The sequence below is a fragment of the Aureobasidium subglaciale genome (genome assembly GCF_000721755.1).
Source record: "Aureobasidium subglaciale EXF-2481 unplaced genomic scaffold scaffold_7, whole genome shotgun sequence".
Lineage (NCBI taxonomy): Eukaryota > Fungi > Ascomycota > Dothideomycetes > Dothideales > Saccotheciaceae > Aureobasidium > Aureobasidium subglaciale.
In genome coordinates, this window is record NW_013566988.1 from 906,367 (window position 1) to 926,407 (window position 20,041).

Below are 20,041 nucleotides of genomic sequence, written 5' to 3' on the forward strand. Positions count from 1 at the left end.
ACTTCGGGCTCCCATCGAACAATTCCTCTCATGTCATCTGGAAAATGGCGTTCAGGGGTAAACTCTCTCTCGAAAGTGATGCATGATGACAACCAAATAAGAGATATTGAGCACAAAGCAGGACTACAGGTAGCAAACGGTGATGACTTTCAGCATGCCATCCATTCTTTTATTCTATGTATCTGTACTGTATTCCCGTTAACCTTGTGCACGGAGTAGAGCCTGCCCCTAAATCAATACTGTTCATGACTATCCCTGGGTCTTGTACGATACATGCAGAGTCAGAGGCGCTCATCTCAGGACGAGCAGTGGTCTTTATCATCATGAAAGCTCTCTGAATGGAGATTGAGCCAGGAAATACCGTAAACAGGTCGCAGATCGCTGAGCATCTTGACATCTACTGCAGCACATCACGTGCGATAGTCCTGATACACACTACTAGTTACGCTGTATAATAGATATACTCTCCAGGTCTCAAGTTGTAGCTTATGCATCCAAGATGCCAACCAGAGGTCCCAGAGCAGTTGATCTACCATGAAACTGGCTTCCGCATGGTAAACCTGCCCCTCAAGACCCTCGGGAGGATAACACGGGGTCTCGAGTGATGTCCAAGTCCCTGGGCGCTGACCAGGCACTGCGAAATTTGCCCACAATCGCGGTATAGCAGTTTCACACAGGGTGCGGGTTTTTCGGGTCTTTTTTCTCAGCGAACAAATTCATATTACTCGTCAAAGCAACTGGTAAGAGCATCTCAGCGCCTTTTGAAATTCCCTACTGTGTATTACAACACGCAGAGGACTATCAGTGCATCTCTAACATCACACGAATAGTTGCGCCGCGCCAATTCCTCGTCGCCGACTCTCCAGAGCACCCAAAACAGCAACAGTAAGTAGTGATCTATGACATTGGCGCATTGGATCTACCCCTAGCGCCATCTCTCGATAGCCGCACCGAATCAAAACCCCTGCGCATCAGCTTCTACCTACACAGTATCCTCCTTCCCACCAACGTCAAGATGGTCGCCGGACTCGAGTTCTGCGCCGAGTTTCTCGACAAGTACTACGACCTCTACCAGGCTGGCAAAGCCGACTTTATCGAGCCTTTCCTGAACAAGGTCTCTAATGATGACGCTGCCGACTACGAGACCCTGATCCCACGGCCCATGTGGCTAGCCAGAATGGCATACAGACTCATCAAAAACCGCTACGCCAACGTAGAGGTCTTTGTGGCCGACTTCAAGCTTATGATCCTCAACTGTCGCAAGTACAACAAGGAGTCTCGCTTCGCAGGTCACGAGAATGGCAGATTCCTGAAATCCGCCAGCCAGTTCGAGAACGATTTCCTATCGGAATGTAGCAAGAAGAATATCCTCATCGCGCCCTTCCTCCAAGACCACGACGATAACGATGATAACGATGATGATGATGATCCTAGCAAGTATGTCTTTTCTTTAACCGTTATCTATTGCTTCTCTCGACATTCAACTTGGGTAGAGCACAATTGATTCTGCATTTCGATACTGACTTTTGTTTAGGCCTCGCACCACGAGAAGCTCAACCAGGCAAGCCGGCACTCCTGGCCAGGGTACTAGCATGGCCGGCGGAAGGCTATCTACTCTGCGCCGTACCACTGGGGCAAAGAGACCTCGCACTCAGACAGAGAGGGGCGCTCTTGGCGAGCCCTCCACCAAGAGAGCTCGCAAGAGTGGACCAGTCGATGACGAGGTGGAAGAAGAGGAGGAAGGAGAAGGAGAAGGAGAAGAAGAAGAAGAAGAAGGAGAAGGAGAAGGAGAAGGAGAAGGAGAAGGAGAAGGAGAAGAAGAAGAAGAAGAAGAAGAAGAAGAAGAAGAAGAAGAAGAAGAAGAAGAAGAAGAAGAAGAAGAAGCACAGGTCACTGCCCCTCCTAAGCGGTATGTTTCCCTTCCTCATGCTGGGCAACCCACGAGAAAATGTTTATGACAACTGATGCTGACGATACTGCTGTAGCAAATCCATGAGCCTTTCTATCAGGCTCACCGTTTCGCCCAGCAAGGGTAATGAGGGACCCACTCCCCAGCCCACTCTCTCTGACGCCGTCGTTGCCTCCGAAGGCGGTCGCCAAGATGCAGAAGAAGATGTTGTTAACGAGCAGTCTACCGAGAGAGCTCACACTGACGACTCTCCCAAGCATGACGAGGACGACGTGAACGACGTGGAAGAAGAGGAAGACGAGGACAATGAGGTTGAACATGCGAATCAGATCCACGAGTTGGTTGGAGATCTGAGAAACACAATGGAGGGCGAGTTCCAAGAATTTGCGAGGCATCAGTATCAGCTCATGCTCAGGACAGAGGCCACCCGTGACGTCTACGACAAGGTCTGACGCTACTCTCATCTCGAGACATCCCGCGAGATCTGGAAGAGCAAGTGCCGCGCTAGAATCATCAATGAAGCCGGGCCTGGTTCTGAGGTCTCCATCAGAGCTATGATGAAGCAGACTTGGACCGAGGCCGACAAGGAGCAGCTGATGGCTATTCTTCAAAAGGAGGCGGAGAGTAGAGCTGAGTGCTTCGACGTCTGGAGCAAGTAAGTGGTTGATGTTCGCGGCTCGAATCTGCAATCTGTTTACTGACATTATTCATGACAGGCTAGACAACCACGCAGTTCAAACCCAGATCGACTTACAGATCCCTCCGTTCGACCAAACAAAATGCTTGACACCGGTAAGAGAAGCAAAGGATTGATTAAGAAAGATGCTTTTGAGAATGGGATGGCCATAATAGTGCAACAAAGCCAGAATGTCCCATGAACAGCTACAAACAAGGTAGCAAACAGTCGCAGAAAACGACAGCAAAGGCATAATAGGTAGACACAGAATGATGAAAGCATGTTTTTGCGAAAGAAGAGCAACAAGAAGTGCATGTAGCCAGTGAAGAAGATCTTGATGTGTATTTATGCGATTTTATTGTCACAGCGTCTTCGATGCTCAGGCGGTCAAAATGTTCTTGCATTTAGTCAGATTGTACCAACTGATATGGCTAACCCCCGGAGTCCACCACCATGTGAGCAGCCTGATGTTCGGACTCCGTCTAACCCGAGGTCTTATCACTATCATGGGGCGGTCAGGGTGGTGTAGCTTCGTGCCAATGATCAGATAGTCATGGTCCCTTGAATCCTGAGTCGAGCTCCTGGTTCCGTCTTGAATCTCTCATGACTGTTTCTTAGATGCTCATGTAATCGGTCAGTAGCCTAGGTATTCTTTAACTCAAGGCCCCCGCCCTGTATGGTGGAATCGGTCCAGCCATCAGGAGTGTACAAGTCACTTTGTCTTGTGCAATGAATCAGATCACGCCACTATTGTTCCCTGGTCTTACTATCGTTGACATGTTGAGTCCTGTCAATAGCCCGTGGGTCGTATCTTCTTGGATCTCCTCATACAATGGTACTCTCGATATTGCTACTGCCTCATTCTTTACTCTGACCTCGAACGCTGCCAACTTTGACACACATGTTACCAATCTCGCGCGCACCAGAGAGCCCTCAGATCAGTCTCCGATCGTAGCCTGATTGCCGTTCGTCTTGTGACCGCCTGTCAGCTCGACACTACGTCTTTCCCTCACTGAAACCTGTATTTCACTACAAAAACTTCCAAGTGTCCGACGACTAAGCATCGAACCCGTAGTCGAACGCGTTTGAGATTCACTGTTCTGTTGATAGCCCGCCCTCCTTACCCGGCCATCTTCCTTCCCCTTGACAGAGTTTGTGAGTATTCGCTCCTTGCGCGTTCATTTTTCGAACTGACTCTTGCAGTCGATCAAGGATCACCATGCAGCCTCCCAAGAGCAGAAAGAAGACCCCCAAAGCTCACGGGGACTCCGCCTACGAAGACAGTCCTGCTCCGCCTGACAAGAAAACGCGCATCATGCTCAAGCGTGGCAAGAAACTTCCCAAGAAAGGAGAGTTGATCGTTGCACAGAGCGACGACACCGTGGTTGAAGACACCGAGGAACCGCAGAATCCAGAGGATGACCTGCTTACCGCCGCCAATGCGCCTGTTCCTATCCACGAGAAGCGCACCCCTGCCAAAGTGGCTGTTGAACCCGCACGTCCTAGAATCGCACGTCCTGAGAGAACGTAAGTTACTTGTAACGCTTCTTACATAACATCTAGTGACTTCGAATGCAGTGTGGATGGTCTCCTTAGCCAATCTATCAAGATGGTCCGTCAAGAGATGGAAAAGCAGGCCGGAGCTTTTGACTTCACCCCTGACGGCGACTTCCCTTCCAGTACTCGTGTATTCGGCAACTACCTCTTGAACGCACCTCATCAGATGGATCGCACCAACGGGAAATGGTACAAGAGGGCTTGTGAAAAGGTCGGAATGATGTCTATGAGGGACGTTATGGGCAAGGGCGTTGCAGCTGCTGTCACAGAGGCTCTTGTGGAGACAATTGCGGAGGAGACCCAACGTGTTGCGCAGACATTTGCCGCAGATGCGACCAGACTCATCGAGAGTGTGAGCAACACAGGCGAGGAGTGACTGGAACGTCAAGCAAAGGGCAAAGCGCTATCGTTTGACTGCATGAAACGTTAATGGAGCTCAACAAGGACGAAATGCGAGAGCTTCGGAGGGTATCACAGAAAACTTTGCTCAAACAATCAGATATTATGGAAGAACGGGATACAAGGACTACTTCCAAATGACACTCTTGCATGCGTAAGAAGTATACCTCAGCCCTGTCGAGACAAGAAGATGCTTCACAAGTATCCTCCCCACTACAACCCTCAGCTCATGATTATCTGGAAGAGAGAATGGAGCAATGCCCCGATAGAAAACGGCTTTAGCAGATAAGATGTAAACTGTCTTTGGACTCGAGTTGCAAGCGATCGGTCTATGCTATATCTATCAATCACCATCACTGCAAGTCCAAGCTATGTAGAGATCAAGTACCCAGTATCGATTACGGGTGTCTCTTTGAGTTGGTGATTTGAATACGCAGTTCGAATGGTCCTCCCATTGTGAGAGAGGGAGAGAGAGCACCCACAGGTCGTACCCCGTTTCTTCTGCACTGCGACCGCCACTAGTGTGGGACGAAACGACCCGGATCGATGAAGTGAGGGCCGGTCCTTGACACATACCTTCATGCGTCTCGCGATGATAGTGGATCGTGAGGTGCCTCAGATGACAAAATCTCCTTTCTACGAAGAAAGCAGCTGCCAATCCTGTAAGGATGTTTGTGGAACCGCTGGTTGGGAGTCCGGGCACACCACATTCAAGTGCACTTTCGGAACAGTGTTGAAAGACGAAAAATGTCGTGTGGGAGACGTGGTTCAAGCTTAGTCGTTTGATCATGTGTGGTCGACGCCGGATTTCTTTGTGCCGCGCCAAACCCTTCCTTGTTCAGTATCCACCACACACACACCTTTGATCAGTCGATCAATCAACTGATACAACGATGGAGCAAATTGATCAACTCTTCTGTCAGTACGTGCTCGACGAGTTTCGTCGCCACAAACATCGCAAGTACGTGGTCTCTTTCAAAGGCCCAGTCGATGCTACCAAGGTTCCTACGTATCGTAATGTCATTCAAGCACCCATAGACATCGCCACGATCACTTCTAAGCTTCAAAATGATGGCTACGATAGCGCTGTCGCTTTTAAGCGCGATTTCGATCTGATGTTCGACAACTGCGACGTTTTCAACGCTGGCCATCCTCCCAGCGCTGTATACGAACAGGGCAAGCAGTTTCGCGAGCAGTTCGAGTCGGTGTGGCAAGAGCAAGGCGTTTGGATCAAGAAGCATCATCCTGAGAGTTTCGAGGAACGCCATCGTATGTCTTCTGAAAGTAACACTATGCAAGAGCCTCCCGCGAAGAAGCAACGCCTCTACAACACACGCCACAGCTCAAATGCATCGTCTTCACTTTCTACCCCAGCAATGCCGAGAACGGATACTCTCGTCACCTCTACCTCCAGGATCGAACAAGATGCTACCTTAAATGAGGCTGTTTTCAACGATCCTCCTGCCGCCGAAATCAACACCACTCAGGTCTCCAGAAGCAGTGCCACCAGATCTGAAAATGACCCTGCATCCAATCAGGCTACCATCAGCGAGACACCCACCCTCGGAGAGCCACCTCAAGCTCAGCTCAAGTCAGTATTGACATGCAACGACTGGAGAATTGTACTGATTCAATATAGCACCGCTTGGGAGACATTTCGAGAGCAGCTGAGAGCCCTGGTGAGAGTCGAGGCTCAGGCTTTGCTCGACGACACCGCCATAAAATTGCCTTCGGAACCAAATTTTATCGCCAAAACAATGTGGGCAGCCATGGACGCAGAAGAAGAAGAAGAGGGTAAAGCCAGCTTCAGAAAGTGGATCGAGCAGGCTGTGAACGAGCTCGCAAAAGTGCCCGTCAGAGAGGTTGGTGACGCGGTCAGGATCGAAACAAGGAGAGCTCTGCTTGTAATCACAGAGCACCATTACGATTACTTCATCCAGAAGCTAGATAGACAGCTCGCTGAAGTACGGGCTAGATTCGAGGAGTAGAGGCGGTCGACGACGAAACATTGCTTATATAGCTATTCTACGAACAATTCAGAGATCTTGAAAATCATTGTGCCTTTTGACAGCTACCAAAATTTTGAATAATTAACATGATATACCGTGTATTGATACATGGACCCGGGGCAAACTGTATGACAGAATACTCTCCCAGCATGAGAGCTGACAGTATGATACTCCTGTAGAAATGCCAGATGTTTTTAAGGTATCTCAGAACGCCCACCGAGAGACTCGAAGTTACGTGCTCTCTCGAACGACTCTCAGGTTTCGAAAATCACTGTGCCTTTTTTCAACCTCTAAAATTAGTGACTACGTCAGCGAGATAACCTCAGTATACAGAAGTCCGGGGCGGAAAGTGGATAAGAAGTTTGACTCTCCTCTGTGTGCGCTGTTCACACAATGCGCTGTCGAAATGCAGGATAATTTTGAGATACTATGACCTGTCCGCTAAGAGGTTGTGATTTTAGCTCTCTCCTCAGAAGATTCATACATCTGGAAATACATTATGCCTTTTTACAGCTACGAAATAGGTAATCGATGTCTAGGAGATGCTGCTAATATACTTTCGTAAGCCTCAGACAGACAAGTGTGATAATCTGGGCTCTCCGTGTCACGCCTGAGCAGTATACAACGTTGTGAAAAGGCATGATCTTTCTCGAGCTTCGAAATATGTCCATTGAGAGACTGGCTCAATCTGTCCGCCCTCTCACTTCAATATTCCGATATTCTTGACTCCCACCTCACATCAAGTCTACAAAATAGTTTTCTTCAGCCCTTACTCTCCGTCTCTTTTACTCCAACGACACCACCTTCAGATAAACACGTCGAAATTAGCCAAGATGCAACACAGAGTCAGCAAACCAAACAAGCGCAAGCGTACAATCGTCAAAGTGCCAAAGGCTTTGTTCTCGGAGAGCACGCGCCAGATCAAGAATGCTGTCACAGATGCGCTTTCTCTGACTTCATTTTTCGCTACCAGCAACATCGATGCCACACTTACAACCAACATGAGGGAATCTCTGACTGTGTGCAAGCACGCACTAGAGAGCCTCCAAGCCGGATCTGAAAGGTAAGCGAGCGAGCTGTTGAGTATCTGCTTTATTCTATGTACGTTAATATCTAACTTTCGATAGCATGATCGAAACTGATGCCGATGCCATCGTCAAGAAGCTCATCAGCAAAGTCATCATTCGCAAAACCGACACTCTGAGCGAAGACGATGCCATCCAAGAGCTCCTCGGCTTCGGAGATGCGGGCAGCGACCTCGAAGAGACCATTACCAACATCGTGCTGCAGAATGTCGACACCATCTTCACCAAAGCTATTAGAGGTATCTTGGAGGAGAAGATCAAGGAGAAAGTCGATCTTGCAGTGTTGGAAATGGTTGAGAACGTCCACAAGGAGAATATCGAGACAGTCAGAGCTCAGTTGCAGCAGGGAGATGAGGAAGACGAGGATGAAGATGATTGAACTCATCTAGCCCGTCAAATTGAGCCACGACTTGTAGAACGGAAGCGCTCCAGACTTGGGAGAGCGAACCCGAGCTATACAGCTTTCGGAAGTAGCATAGGCTAATCACTACTGCATCAAAAGAGCTCAGTGACGAGGATTCATTGAACTTGTCACACCCTACTTTCACTGAGGCTACATTGAATTCTCAGCTTGCCATACACACGAGTGTCGTCCGCTTGTCTCCTTGCCACTTTGTCACATCGCTAGCCCAAGCCAACAGCCTCGAATCATCAGTCCTGTCATCAGTTTCGCACATAGATATATTGACAAAGAAAAGAACATGTCACGTCGCGGAGAGCCAACAGACACCAAGTTCCACCGGACTGTCGCAAGAAGAGATATCAGATCAGCTCTCGAATCTGCTGTGTGGATCCAGAGGAGTAACTTCGAGTTTCCGGATCAAGAGGCACACATGCTCAGAAGAGTCGTAAATCACATCAACGCCGGAGACCTGCGTATTCAGGAAGCCGAGACGCAGATTACTGAATGAGTTCGTCTAAACTAGAAGCATGCGACTTTCACTGACAAATCCTAAAGACTCTGCATAAATTCCAGACTCGAAGCCATCATTGATGAGGAAGTCATGCGCACTGCAGGATCTATCAGGGTCAACAATGCCGTCGCACCTCTCTACTACAACCGGTCTGAGCTACTGAGCACCGTTCTTGTCGCCAAGGTGACGGAGAGAGTCCGCACCACCATCTTCGACGAGGCTGTGATGACAGAGATCAGAAACAGGATAAAGGCGCAGATCAACGCAGCCTTGCTGGAAGATCTTGAGGAATTCCAGAAACAGCAGACCGAGGCCCTCAAGCAGCATCTCGAAGGCGAAACGACTGGTCAGTGAATGAGACTGGCACGCGATCATCATCGAAAGCCGGCACATGGGCATCTAGTTCAGATTTTCAGGCAGGTTTTGAGATGGGGAACAAGATGATATTCACCGACGAAAAGGCCACACTCATTCTTTTTCCATTCCAACCACACCTTGATCGTTCTTTTCTCCTTATTATATGAGACAGAAAAGCGCATCTAACCTATCACTAGATCTATAACGTTTCTTGACTGTCCTTTTGCGAGTGACATGAATGGTTAATGTGATTCGAAGCTCCTTGCAACCTTCCATGCCCTGACTGTATTTCGATATCGCCGCTGCATACCATAAGTCGTTGGAGCGAAGCATCCCTGTCTTTCGCTTGCCATGTCCGACGTTTCGGGCTGACGGCGTGGAAGACAGAAAGCTTTCACGAACCAGCATGATCTAAGATCCGAGATGCTGTCCCAGGCTCTGACTCGCATCTCTCACGTGCTGCATAGTAGTATCCAGACTCTCTGGCTCGCATCTATCTTGTGCTGTACCGTAGTATTTAGACTCCAAGGCTCTGTATCATTCTCTCCAAACTCGTATGTATCCTGTTCATGTGTGACACTATTCCGAGACGTGTCCATCTTCTCGAAGCTTTTCCTAGAGCTTGCTGTTCAGATTCTGTTGCTGGCGCAACACCCTTCTCGTCGAGTGTGTACATTGTGTACATGCATTTGAGGGGTGGACCACTGAATATTATGACATGACCGTGCAGCTTGCTCACTTTTGTGACATGTGAAGTCATCTCTTCATCAAGCGGTCTGTAAGAGCCGAGAGATCGGATGTTGCCGTAAGGTAGAGCATAGAGTAGTTTGCGCGTTGCACAGTCGATATCACGCCCTGTCTCTTCCTCAGTAGGTAGAAATTCCGCAGAGAATTGTGGCACGATGGTCAGGTGACGGAGTTATTGAAGACCAGGATTCGTTGCAGACACGAAGTTGTCGAGCACTTGCTGTTCATGCTCGTTGAAGACCAGAAGCACTCAACGATACAGACACGATAGGGCTGCGAAGTGTGCGTTATGGCAGACCAAGGCCAAGTTCCGGAGGTCGTAAGGCTTATCGAGCTGTAAAGTATTTTACCAGTGTAAATGCTATCAAATGGCGGTCATGAGACGAAATACCTGCGATGCGATATTCAACCAGATCTCAGGAAGGTTCAAGGCATGATGATTGTACTTCCGACCTTGCTGCACGTCTTTGAGTGCTGTGTCCAGAGTTAGACGACTTTGCTGCACGTCTTTGGCCGCCGAGTCGAGGTTTATAGAAACCATCTTCGCCAGAGTGGTGTAGAAGTTGGCGATTGTGTTCGGTGTTGCAGTGCTGTGCATGGTATTCTGGATATTCTCTGAAGTGACAGCTCGTATAGATCGATAGACAGGAGTCATGCATGCTCCACGCGTCGATTCGATCGATGACGAGCCACTGTTGAGTCACAACAGTGTGATGTGATTACAATTGAGTTGGTTTACCTGAACATGACTGCTCTGGCCTGTGCTAACATCGTATTCAGAAGAGATGTCTCGCCAACGTTGCGCGGTCCTCTATAGTCAGTCAAACAAAATACAAGATGATCCACTTTGTAAGCTCACGATCATCTGCTACTGAGATCTTATCGTGAAAGGGACATACCCGTTTGCTCCTGCTTCAAGAAGCTTCCTGGTTGCGCCTTCCTGAATGAATGCAGAGCGCGTGCATTGGCACAACCAATCTCATCTGTTGAAGGTTGCGTTATCTACGTGGTCATCGGAAGCGAGATGGCTACTTGTCGTCGCACGTGGCTGGGAGGCGGTCATAAAACTTATTTTGCTCGAGTTGAGATAGCTATTACGATCTAGCCATCACCCCAGATTCTTCTCCTTAGGCCATCCACTAAACAACCAACTGTCTGAGCATGAGGAGCAAGACGGCGCAGCGCGCTGTGCGTGGTAGCTATGTGCTGTGCTACATATCGATTGAGTTCCATCAAGTCCCAGCGAACCGTAAACTCATGTCATCATGCGAAAGAGACAGAGCGACCTTGCACACTCGAGTTCTTCCTTGGTCGTCCCTTCTTCCTTGGAGTGTTCTGCGAAGAGTCTATGCTCTTTCTCTTACGACCACGCTTCTGTCCGCTGCCGGGTGTGGCACTCTCGCCTCTCTCGCTCGGGGTCTCATAACCGTCCCCGTTCATTGTCATCGAAGTATCCATCTCTTCTTCTGCATCCTCCTTGTCGACCTTGAGCTCACTATCCACCGCCATCACCTCTGAGAAAGAGCTGCAAAGATTGAGTTGGCCTTCGGGTGTCTCTAAAGCTCTCATGATTTCTTGATTACGCGCAAGGTATCTCTCAGTCAGGTTGGTGGAATTTGGAATGCGTTGTAGTGCGCGGACAACTTCCTTGCTGGCCTTTCCTTTCGTTGCTGCGGCCTGATGTCTGCTGACATTCCAGAGGCGACGAAGATACGTACGTAGCTCCCATAGAAGGAGAAGAACTTGGACATATACCGTGAGCTCGCGTAAACGGCCTGGAGCAACAGACTTCCCTTGGCCTTCGTTAGCAGCTGTCTCGTTCGGAAGACCGTTCTCAGAATCAATCATGGGGACGTCTTTTTCGATGAGGACGCGGAGAATATCCACGTCAACCATGTGAGCGACAGGCGTGCCAGTATTGGCCATCAACTTTTCGATGCAGTCAATCAGGTGTTGGAGCTCGTCGAACTTGGCATAGTCGAAGAAGGCTAGATTCTCCGAGACGAATCGGGTGAACGCGACGTGAGAAGGGAGAGTGCCTGACATGTCCAACTTCGACATGTCGAAGCCCACTCCTGCTTTGCCGCAAATTGCCGTCAAAAACTTGATGCGAATTTTCGCCTTTCCAGTCTTGATGACCTCCCAGAAATGATGCATTTTGGAAGTTGGTGGACTACCGGTGTATCCCTGGTCGCTTTTAGCTACATCTCGCTGGTACGTAAAAGCCTGGTGGATAGCGCCAATGTGCTCTTTCTCAAACATCGCTTCGTGTTTGCTGTAAAGCCCCATGTGTTCCTGGAAGGCGAAAGCGGCTATCTTCGCATCTGGACAGGTTTCAAGTGCGATAAAGCACGGTCCGGTCTCTTTGGGATGGACAAGACCCTGGCGGCCAATACTAGCGACGACCTGGACGGCATTGAAAGCAAGGGCGTCGGCCGAAGTGAGAGCGACGTTGCGGATCTTCGCTAGGAATTGCTGAGCAATAGATGTGGCTGCACCGTCACGGTCGGTAGCTATGTAAGTATTCCCTAGCCGCTCCGTGCCAGCCTCCACACCAGTACCGACTTGTACTAGACTTGACTCGCCTGGCTTGTCCCCAGCACAGTAAAAGTCCTTGAGACCTACGATCATGGTCATTGGTAGTTGCTGATCGTCTGACTCCAGGGCCAGCTTGAAGGCGTTACAGACATCAGTACGCATCAACTGACCAGGCCATGCCTGGCATAGCATGCAAACACTATCAAGTGCGGCTTGACGAAGAACCATAGGCTGATTTGGGCTTGTGAAAGGGCAGATCAAGTCTACGGCCAAGAATGCTACGTGTTCGCCCTTGTAGTCCGGGAATTTCTCCTTGAAAGAACTGAGATGTGAGTCAAGATTGAAAGCTTTTCCGAAATGGCCAGCGATGGTGATGAGCCGCCTTGTCTTCTGAGCGGCGGCTTGATTGCTGTTCATATCAACAGGCAAGCCTCGCTTGATCTGATCATAGAGCGAAAGTGTAACTTTCACGAGTCTTTCGGTATTGTGGAGTTCGCCATCTAGAGTCCAAAGGCAGGTAGCAACTTCTTTGAGCTCTGCTGGTGGAAGTCTAGTAAAGCTTCCAAGTAGAGCTTGTTGTATGTTAACCAGGAAGTCTCGGTTAAGATTCTTCATATGAGGCAGAGTGTGACGTAAAATGACAATTGCCGAACGGTATACCAGCAGGTTGTCCTCGGAACTGAGATTCTTGACATAAGGCTGGAGGGTCTGGAGCTGATCGGGCGCGAACAGCTTTGCATTAGCCGCAGCAAAGATGGTGAGCGTTTGCAGGACGTTTTGTTGAGGGGGACTTTCTGGAAGCTCGCTTGGATCGATGATAGCGTCGAACATAAGCTTTACCATCTCTTTGCACACCACAGTATTGGCCTTAGCCGTCTTGGATTTGTCTGACAAAATTTGCTGCAAGAGTTCGGGCAGGACTGCCTCTGTAGTTTCAGTCTTTCGCTTGACAATGTTGATGACCAAGCTCGTCTGCTCGCGAAGACGAAGCTTTTTTCTCATCGTGTCGGGGTCAGCACCAGGAACCGTATGGAAAGGTGTCATCCAGATATCCTCGAAAGTGTGACGGGCAAGCTCAACAATGCTCTCATCGGCATCATTGACTCTGCTTATGAGAGTGTCGGCGATCAACGCTTTCATAGTCAAAGCGTCGTTGCGAAGGTACATGTCTTTCAACATCTTCATTGCACGTTTTCTAACATGCAAATTGGCGTCCTGGGCTCGAAAGATGACGCGCTCATATAGCATAGTATCTAGTTTTGGACGCAGCGAAAGACATTTAGCGATCAGACCAAGAGCAGAGTCTCGTACCTGGGTGGAGTTGTCTTGCAGACATCTGATAATGCTGTTGATGAAGAACGTTCCCTGATCAAGGATTGAAGGATCCATCTCCAGAAGTTGTTCGATGCTCTTCAAGCTTTTGCTCCGCAATGAAGCTTGGTCGCCAGCCATGGTGCCAAGAAGCTTGCTAAAGATCTTGTTGAAGGCACGACAGAAAGGGAGATTCATGGTAATCAAGACTGCTGCGAATCTGCCATCTTCTGTAGTCACTGCTTTGAAATCGTACTCCGTTTCGAGCCAGGTCGTGTCCTTGATCATAAACGCGAGACGATTCTCAACTTCTGCCGACTTCGTGGTTTCAGAACTGGGCTGGAGAATTTGTTTAGCCCACTGGATGGTATGATAACCACGCGCAGTCAGCAACTCTGAATTTTCCGTGCCTCTAGCTTGGAGATATTCGAGCACGATTCTATACGGGCCATCAAAAGACAGCAACTCGTCCTCTTCAATTTGTTCTGCCACAATACTCTCATGTATCTGCAAAAGCTTGGCCGTAACTTCAGAGCGCTCTGTGTTGGGTTGACGAGATGCCGATTGTGCTTGCAGACGTAGTTCGGTGATGCGCGAGGCCATGCCGCCCATCAACTCCAAAGCCATGGCTTTTGAGGGAGCAGAACCCTTGTGATTCTCTGACAATTCAAACATCTTGGCCAAGAGCACACGGAGGAACATCTCCGCTGCGGGCCAATCAGTATTGCCTAAAACATTCAGAAAGTCCTCAGTGAAGATGTCAAGAAGATTTCTGTACGGCTGATCTCCTGATTTTGTCGAGGTCAGAGCACGCTGAACCATGTAATTGACAACATAATGGGCGTCTCTATAAGCTGCTTCGAACAGAGGGTTGGTGACAGACGCCAGATCTTCAGGTCCCTCGCTCGTTCGTTTCTTTTGCCTGGGCTTCGGCTTAGGTCGATGTTTCTTCTCTGTCGCATTGTCGAAGTCCGAGTCTGCATCAGCGTCTTCTTCAGAAGACCCAGAGTCCTCGTCGACATTCTCTTCACTGTTCGCTTCTTCAGAGATGTGTTTCGTCTTGACTTCCATACGCGTGGCACTGGTCTGGACCAGTCTCATGAGTAGAGCTGACACAAGTTGAATCGGTTTTGCATCGACCATTTTGAATTGACGAGCGCTTTGTCGACCTACTGGGAGCTTCTCGAGAGAAGTCAAGATCTCGTCGAATATCGATTGTCTTTGTTCGGGGTAACGGGCGAAGATCTTTGCAAGCACATCCATTGCAGCTCTACGAGCGGTCTCAAACCTCTGAATACCGAGTGCAGAGTCTTTCTCGGACGTTGCGTTCTCGACGAAGACCAACGTCTTGCAAATAAATTCGGCAGAAACGATGGCGCGCTCATCGACATCAGTCTTTGCAATGAGATCGCCCAGCAGCTTGATGACTCGGATGCAAGCAGTCAAGATTTGATTGAGATACTTGCTTTGAGAAGAAGCGAGTTTGAAGGCATCCGCCATATCTCCATTACTTCTCATCTCGACTATGGGGATGATGCAAGTCTCGACGATATGAATGAGACTGTTCAAAAGAGTCGTAAGAGTTTCTTCTGAATACAGCTGCTTCTCTTCACGACCAGCTGTCATAATGCGCAGTAAAGTTTTGCAAGCAGTCAAACCTTGCTCTCCAACACCAATGCCGTGAAGCCATTCATCGACCTCTTGCGGTGTATCACCGTCGATGCGATAGTTAATCGTACCTGCAGCGGTGGCAGCATGGTCACACAAACGTTGTATACGGCCAAGATCGCCGACGTCAATGCTTGAAAGACGGGCATTTGCAACGACTTTGTATAGCGCACTATCAAGTTGCGCTTGGATTGTCGCTTGCAGGACTGGTGTGCCCTCAATCGCGTCGTCGGTATTGAAGAATCGGGCAGCATTGGAGGAGACCATCCCAGAAGTGTCTGCCTGCATCTGGTCCTCGGCTTCGAATATCTCGGCTATCAAGTTTCTGAGCTTAGACACGGCAGAATTTGCCTTTTCTTGCTGAGCAATGCTTGCCGAAGTCAGTCGTTGATCGGCCTGAAAGTCTGCATGCTTTTGAGCATCTGTCTTTGACGTCTGCGATGCGCTGAGGACTCTGATTGTGTCCGGTACATGAGTATACTGAGCACGTTGTGCTTCTGTGAGGGGTTTGGGTATCACAACGGCGATGCTGGACCTCTGGGAACTAGGCTGAGAACTTTGTGGGTGCGCTTGAGGAACACCATTGGCTTTTGCAGATTGACTGGATTGATGAGGCGAAGGAGCCGATGAGAGAGTGATCGGAACGGCGATTTGTGGCTGAGATATGGACGTAGGGACGGTAGATTGCCTTGCAGATGATTGTGGCACCGGGATTGTTGACTGATGGAGACTCTGATTGTGCTGTGGCTGAACAGAAGTGGTCACCGCTGGTGCAACATGAGACTGTGGTTTTGGTGGCTTGACAAGCGGTGCCGGAGATGGCGTAGGTAGGTTGGCTTTTTCTGCAGCGTAGTGAGACGGAATAGTCTTGTCGAGGACCATCTTTGCAAAGGAGCCGAGCTGGTTCTTGGACGGGGTCGCAGTAGTCTGAGTCGGACGAGACTTGCTCTGCGCGAATCTGGCAGGTCTGTTAAAGCGGTACTGAGTGAGGTTATCCGAGTTGAGAAGGTGTTGGACAGATTCCAGCGTCCTGGTCAATTGTTCCGAGGCTCTTTCAGCATTGTTGGCTTGTGCATCAAGTCGCTCTAGCATTCCATGAGCCGAGATCTTTTGTTCTTCGGACGAGAAGATCTGCGCGGGAGCGGAGGGAAGGGCCAAGGGAGGAGGTATGGCGTCTGTGTTGAACAATCAGCTATTGTCCGAGCCTTTGAGGGTCCAATCTACAATACCGAGAGTGAAGGGCACGATAGACGTGAATGGCGAGAATGGTAGAGCCTCCGCAACTGAAGGAACACGCATAGGCTTGCGGTTCCCATTCGTGTAGTTTGCGCCATTAGGATGCGCCATTGTGAATGTGAACTACGAGTTCAAAGGTGCTGTTTTCATAACATGGCTACATTTACTGGCGACACCGAAGCCTGGAGAGTCGATGATGGATATACAGTGGTCGCGTGTCTTCCGGTCTGGGTCAAAGAGATAGTGTCGTTCTGGATAATGCGAACGCACAGCAAATCAATGCTAAGTTGGGCAAGTGCCACTTGAGAGATGGAATCTTGGGAAAGAGAGTTGCTTAGGCAGGTACCTGCCGCGTCCGCTTTCACCGCCTGCCTCTTTGGGCTCAAATTGAGCACCGATCTCCCGCTCTTTCCAATCCTCTCCGCAATTCGTCTGTCACATAATAAGAAGTAGTCTTCCACACTGAGTGTATTTGAGAAGGATCTAGGTTTCGCCATGACCTTCCTTGTCTTTTCACCGTTTCACTGTGAACACAGTAGAGAATGAGTCGAAATCAAGACTACTTTGTGCAGAGTACCGTTATCGAGGTAGATTGTAAACATTTCATTGTCTTGTCTGACATTTCCAAAACTCCATCCGGGTTGTCCTTTTATCTTCAAACGCCTGAATTCGTAATGCTTCACTCTAAGCAGCAACAGGAACAGTTGCATACTCCATCTCGCCGTTCTTCTCGAATTCGGCCATGTCCAATGCGACGATAATACTATCTCTGACGACCTGATCAGGATCGTTCAGGAAACCCTTTAGGGTCTCTTCCACACCCTCCTCGTCACCCAGACTGCCGAGAGCTTCAGCAGCTTCGTGGCGCACCATGCTACTCTCCTTGAGATTGCTTAGTGCTCCGGTGAGAGCGGGAATGGAAGCAGGGTGTGAGAGCTGGCCGAATACGAAGGCGATCTCGTGGCGGAAAAGTGCGGAGGAATCTGTGAAGCCGCGTGCGAGGGCGTTGATGGCAGGAACAGCGGACGGGAGGTCGGGCGGAGAGCAAAGATCGCGCAGTGCGAACATGGCACGGTAGCGATCAAAGAGAGACAGCTTGGAGTCAAGCAGGGTCTGTTCGAGCTCTTCGATTGAGGGCTGCTTTGCGGCGATAGCGAGAGGAGGGGCAGGATCGATTGAGGCAAAGTCACTGTGTTTGGGTCAGTAAGGGTTTCATCCACAAAGAGTCATCCGTATAGTCTGAGAGCCTACCTTTGCTTCAGCTTCTCCAACTTTCCTGCGTCTGAGTGCTCCCATTCGATGCGACCAACGGCAATATCGCAAGTCTCCTTGACAACCGTCTCCTCATTCTCATCGTCTCTTCGCTCAATAAGAAGCTTCAGGCTGCCCTTATCACCCAGAGCACCGATGGCCTCAGCTGCTTCGTGTCGGCACATCGGATCTTCTTCACGATCGCTGAGGACATTCTGGAGGTAAGGAATAGCGGCATCGTGGCGCGATTGACCCAAGCAGTAAGCAAGCTCGTGCTTGAGGAGAGCGGATGGAGATGCGAAACCAGCAGCAATGGCATCGATAGCGGGGATGGTGTTCTCGGTACGAGGCTCCTGGCAGGCCAGGTATTTGAGGGAGAAGAGAGCGCGGAAGCGAGCGGCCAGCGCTTCGTTCTCAGATGTAAGGGTCTTGCGGAGAGCGAGAACGGTCGAGTCGCCACTAGGGATTTGAGGAGTCTCCTCTGGTGAAATCGCCGAGGGTGCCATATTGCGTGTGATGTTATAGAGAGTCGGTATGGTTTGACAGGATGTGTTGTGAAGCAGAAGTTTTATGGTTTTGTCGCAACGATCCAGGCCGAAAAAATCGGCCCACGATCGATCTGCGGGGTTCAGGGAAGGTGCAACGCCGAACGCCACTTTAGATTATCAGATCGAAAGATAAACCTCTTCAGGAACAATCGAGAATAGACTAACAATCCCTCGAGCGAAGCGACAATGAGTTCAACATCAAGAACGTGAAACATCAAGAACGTGTCAAACATTCTACTCCTGGTAGGCACTGCTGTGCTTCCATCTCAGATCATAGATGGCCTCGACCAAATCCTTGACCCCGTGACCATTCTCGCAGTCCGTCCATTCACCACCATCGCGAATACACCAGTTCTTGTCGTCGACTCTGATGGTGCAGCTCTTGGTAACACCCTTCTCGGCGCTTCTTTGGACAGACTTCTTGAGAAGGTTTCTGGAGTATTCTCCATCTTCTGCGCTCAGGCAGTGGTTCAGTCTCTCGAAATCGATGCCGTGCTCCAGGGCGCAGTCCTTGGCGAGGTCTTCAGAAGGAATCTCCGAATAGTTGCGCGACATGCACATCGTGAAGCCGAGGTGGATTCTTGGGCTAGGATAGATGTGAGCTGCGCAAAGTTCGATCGAGTTGCCCAGGCACTCAGATGGACCATGCATGCAGGCGACGCCATCGTCGTGGTCACTAGTTCTGATGTTTCTGTCAGCCACTGTGGGGTAACACACAATTGTGCAACTACTTACTTTCCAATGTAAGACAACTTGAAATCAACGAGGTTGCTCACGTTGACCATGGCTGGAAGGACGAGATCGTGAAGACAGTCACGAGCATCTGGACACTTGCTCATGATGTGTGCCTCTAGGGGCACTCTTCTTGGCAGGTATTCCTCAGGAAGCTCGTCGTCCAGCAGGCCTAGGATCAAAAGACCACCCATAGGCAAGATACAGATTGTGATGATGAAGATGCAGAAAGCGCCAATAGCGAGACGTCCACGAGTCGTCTTCGACCATGCACGCTCATACTCGCGTCTTGCTGTGAAGAGATCTTTGGCGGCTGCCTGGAGGTTTGCTCGAGCTTCCTGCCATCTTGAACGAAGCTCTTCGAGCGAGCTGTTCTCAGGCTGGTTCTCAATGAGGGGTTGCTTCTCAATTTCCGACATGATTTTCTGGTAAGTCGATGCGAAAAATAGGTATAATCAGGGAGATCGCAGAGTAAGAGTGGAGCTGACGATGGTAAAGGCTTTCCTTGCTCGCCACTCGTGTGGCTGAAGCGGGAGCTCAGCCTTCCAGCTACTTCTTTCGCTCTACGTCATTGTTGTCACGATCAAGTCTTGTACTCCTTTTTTTCAACTTCCTTTGTAGAGCCTGTTTACGTAGGTAACCAGGGTCGACTTCATACTCAACAAATCGTCCGCTCAAAATGCACTCTACTCAATTTACATGAGCGCACTGGCGCCGGACAATACTCTTTGCTAGTAGGTCTTTGCCCAATGAGCCCCCCAGGAAGACTCCAGCACTCGTATATCAGCACCGTTCTACTTTGCGAAACGAGCGGCTCTGCGGCTCTGTAACCTGAGATTACTTAGCTTGCCTGCTCACATCTCGCGTGGGGTCGACGACGCTTGTCTTGGCCTTGATCGCTCGTCTTGAGTAAACATTTCCGGCAATCACGCAAGTTCTACTGATAGCAGTCTTGCTGCCTCTGCGATCAATACAATGCAAGCGACGACGCTTGCAAAACCAAGCCGAACAATATTTGCGGCCATTGCGCGACTACCCATGTCATACTAGAAAGTAGACTGATGTCGATCTTTTAAGCTGATTGTCGGATATGATTGGAGTCTG

At 49.7% G+C, this 20,041-nt stretch overlaps 8 protein-coding genes across 8 annotated transcripts; 5 read left to right on the forward strand and 3 right to left on the reverse strand.

The window, feature by feature from the left end:
* Positions 1–1,015: 1,015 nt before the first annotated feature.
* On the forward strand, positions 1,016–2,864 carry AUEXF2481DRAFT_88033 (uncharacterized protein; the record flags this gene model as incomplete). Its single annotated transcript, XM_013489633.1, has 5 exons — positions 1,016–1,437; positions 1,535–1,909; positions 1,986–2,355; positions 2,380–2,564; positions 2,626–2,864. The coding sequence occupies 5 exons, from the start codon at positions 1,016–1,018 to the stop codon at positions 2,720–2,722; spliced, it is 1,449 nt and encodes a 482-aa protein (XP_013345087.1). The 3' UTR covers positions 2,723–2,864.
* A 513-nt stretch (positions 2,865–3,377) lies between these two features.
* Positions 3,378–4,518, forward strand: AUEXF2481DRAFT_79034 (uncharacterized protein; the record flags this gene model as incomplete). The annotated part of the gene is made up of 2 exons (XM_013489617.1): positions 3,378–4,112; positions 4,164–4,518. The coding sequence occupies exons 1-2, from the start codon at positions 3,805–3,807 to the stop codon at positions 4,516–4,518; spliced, it is 663 nt and encodes a 220-aa protein (XP_013345071.1). The 5' UTR covers positions 3,378–3,804.
* Positions 4,519–5,386: 868 nt separating this feature from the next.
* AUEXF2481DRAFT_38930 (uncharacterized protein) lies at positions 5,387–6,601 on the forward strand. Its single transcript, XM_013489548.1, has 2 exons — positions 5,387–6,132; positions 6,181–6,601. The coding sequence occupies exons 1-2, from the start codon at positions 5,435–5,437 to the stop codon at positions 6,527–6,529; spliced, it is 1,047 nt and encodes a 348-aa protein (XP_013345002.1). The 5' UTR covers positions 5,387–5,434; the 3' UTR covers positions 6,530–6,601.
* Positions 6,602–7,383: 782 nt separating this feature from the next.
* On the forward strand, positions 7,384–8,014 carry AUEXF2481DRAFT_4141 (uncharacterized protein; the record flags this gene model as incomplete). The annotated part of the gene is made up of 2 exons (XM_013489402.1): positions 7,384–7,613; positions 7,678–8,014. The coding sequence occupies 2 exons, from the start codon at positions 7,384–7,386 to the stop codon at positions 8,012–8,014; spliced, it is 567 nt and encodes a 188-aa protein (XP_013344856.1).
* A 557-nt stretch (positions 8,015–8,571) lies between these two features.
* On the forward strand, positions 8,572–9,091 carry AUEXF2481DRAFT_38932 (uncharacterized protein). The gene has a single exon (XM_013489549.1). The coding sequence runs from the start codon at positions 8,640–8,642 to the stop codon at positions 8,901–8,903; it is 264 nt and encodes an 87-aa protein (XP_013345003.1). The 5' UTR covers positions 8,572–8,639; the 3' UTR covers positions 8,904–9,091.
* Positions 9,092–10,916: 1,825 nt separating this feature from the next.
* AUEXF2481DRAFT_4143 (uncharacterized protein) lies at positions 10,917–16,517 on the reverse strand (the record flags this gene model as incomplete). The annotated part of the gene is made up of 2 exons (XM_013489403.1): positions 10,917–16,345; positions 16,400–16,517. 2 exons carry the CDS (start codon positions 16,515–16,517, stop codon positions 10,917–10,919), a joined length of 5,547 nt encoding a protein of 1,848 aa, XP_013344857.1.
* Positions 16,518–17,090: 573 nt separating this feature from the next.
* AUEXF2481DRAFT_4144 (uncharacterized protein) lies at positions 17,091–18,163 on the reverse strand (the record flags this gene model as incomplete). Its single annotated transcript, XM_013489404.1, has 2 exons — positions 17,091–17,595; positions 17,658–18,163. 2 exons carry the CDS (start codon positions 18,161–18,163, stop codon positions 17,091–17,093), a joined length of 1,011 nt encoding a protein of 336 aa, XP_013344858.1.
* Positions 18,164–18,439: 276 nt separating this feature from the next.
* On the reverse strand, positions 18,440–19,356 carry AUEXF2481DRAFT_4145 (uncharacterized protein; the record flags this gene model as incomplete). Its single annotated transcript, XM_013489405.1, has 2 exons — positions 18,440–18,887; positions 18,941–19,356. The coding sequence occupies 2 exons, from the start codon at positions 19,354–19,356 to the stop codon at positions 18,440–18,442; spliced, it is 864 nt and encodes a 287-aa protein (XP_013344859.1).
* Between the last annotated feature and the right edge of the window lie 685 nt (positions 19,357–20,041).

Excerpts from the sequence above, each read along its gene's own strand:
- AUEXF2481DRAFT_38930 (XM_013489548.1), top strand. The coding sequence starts at position 5,435 with ATGGAGCAAATTGATCAACTCTTCTGTCAGTACGTGCTCGACGAGTTT. Across the intron at positions 6,133-6,180 it reads CCACCTCAAGCTCAGCTCAA|CACCGCTTGGGAGACATTTC; the intron begins GTCAGTATTGAC and ends GATTCAATATAG.
- AUEXF2481DRAFT_38932 (XM_013489549.1), top strand. The coding sequence starts at position 8,640 with ATGCGCACTGCAGGATCTATCAGGGTCAACAATGCCGTCGCACCTCTC.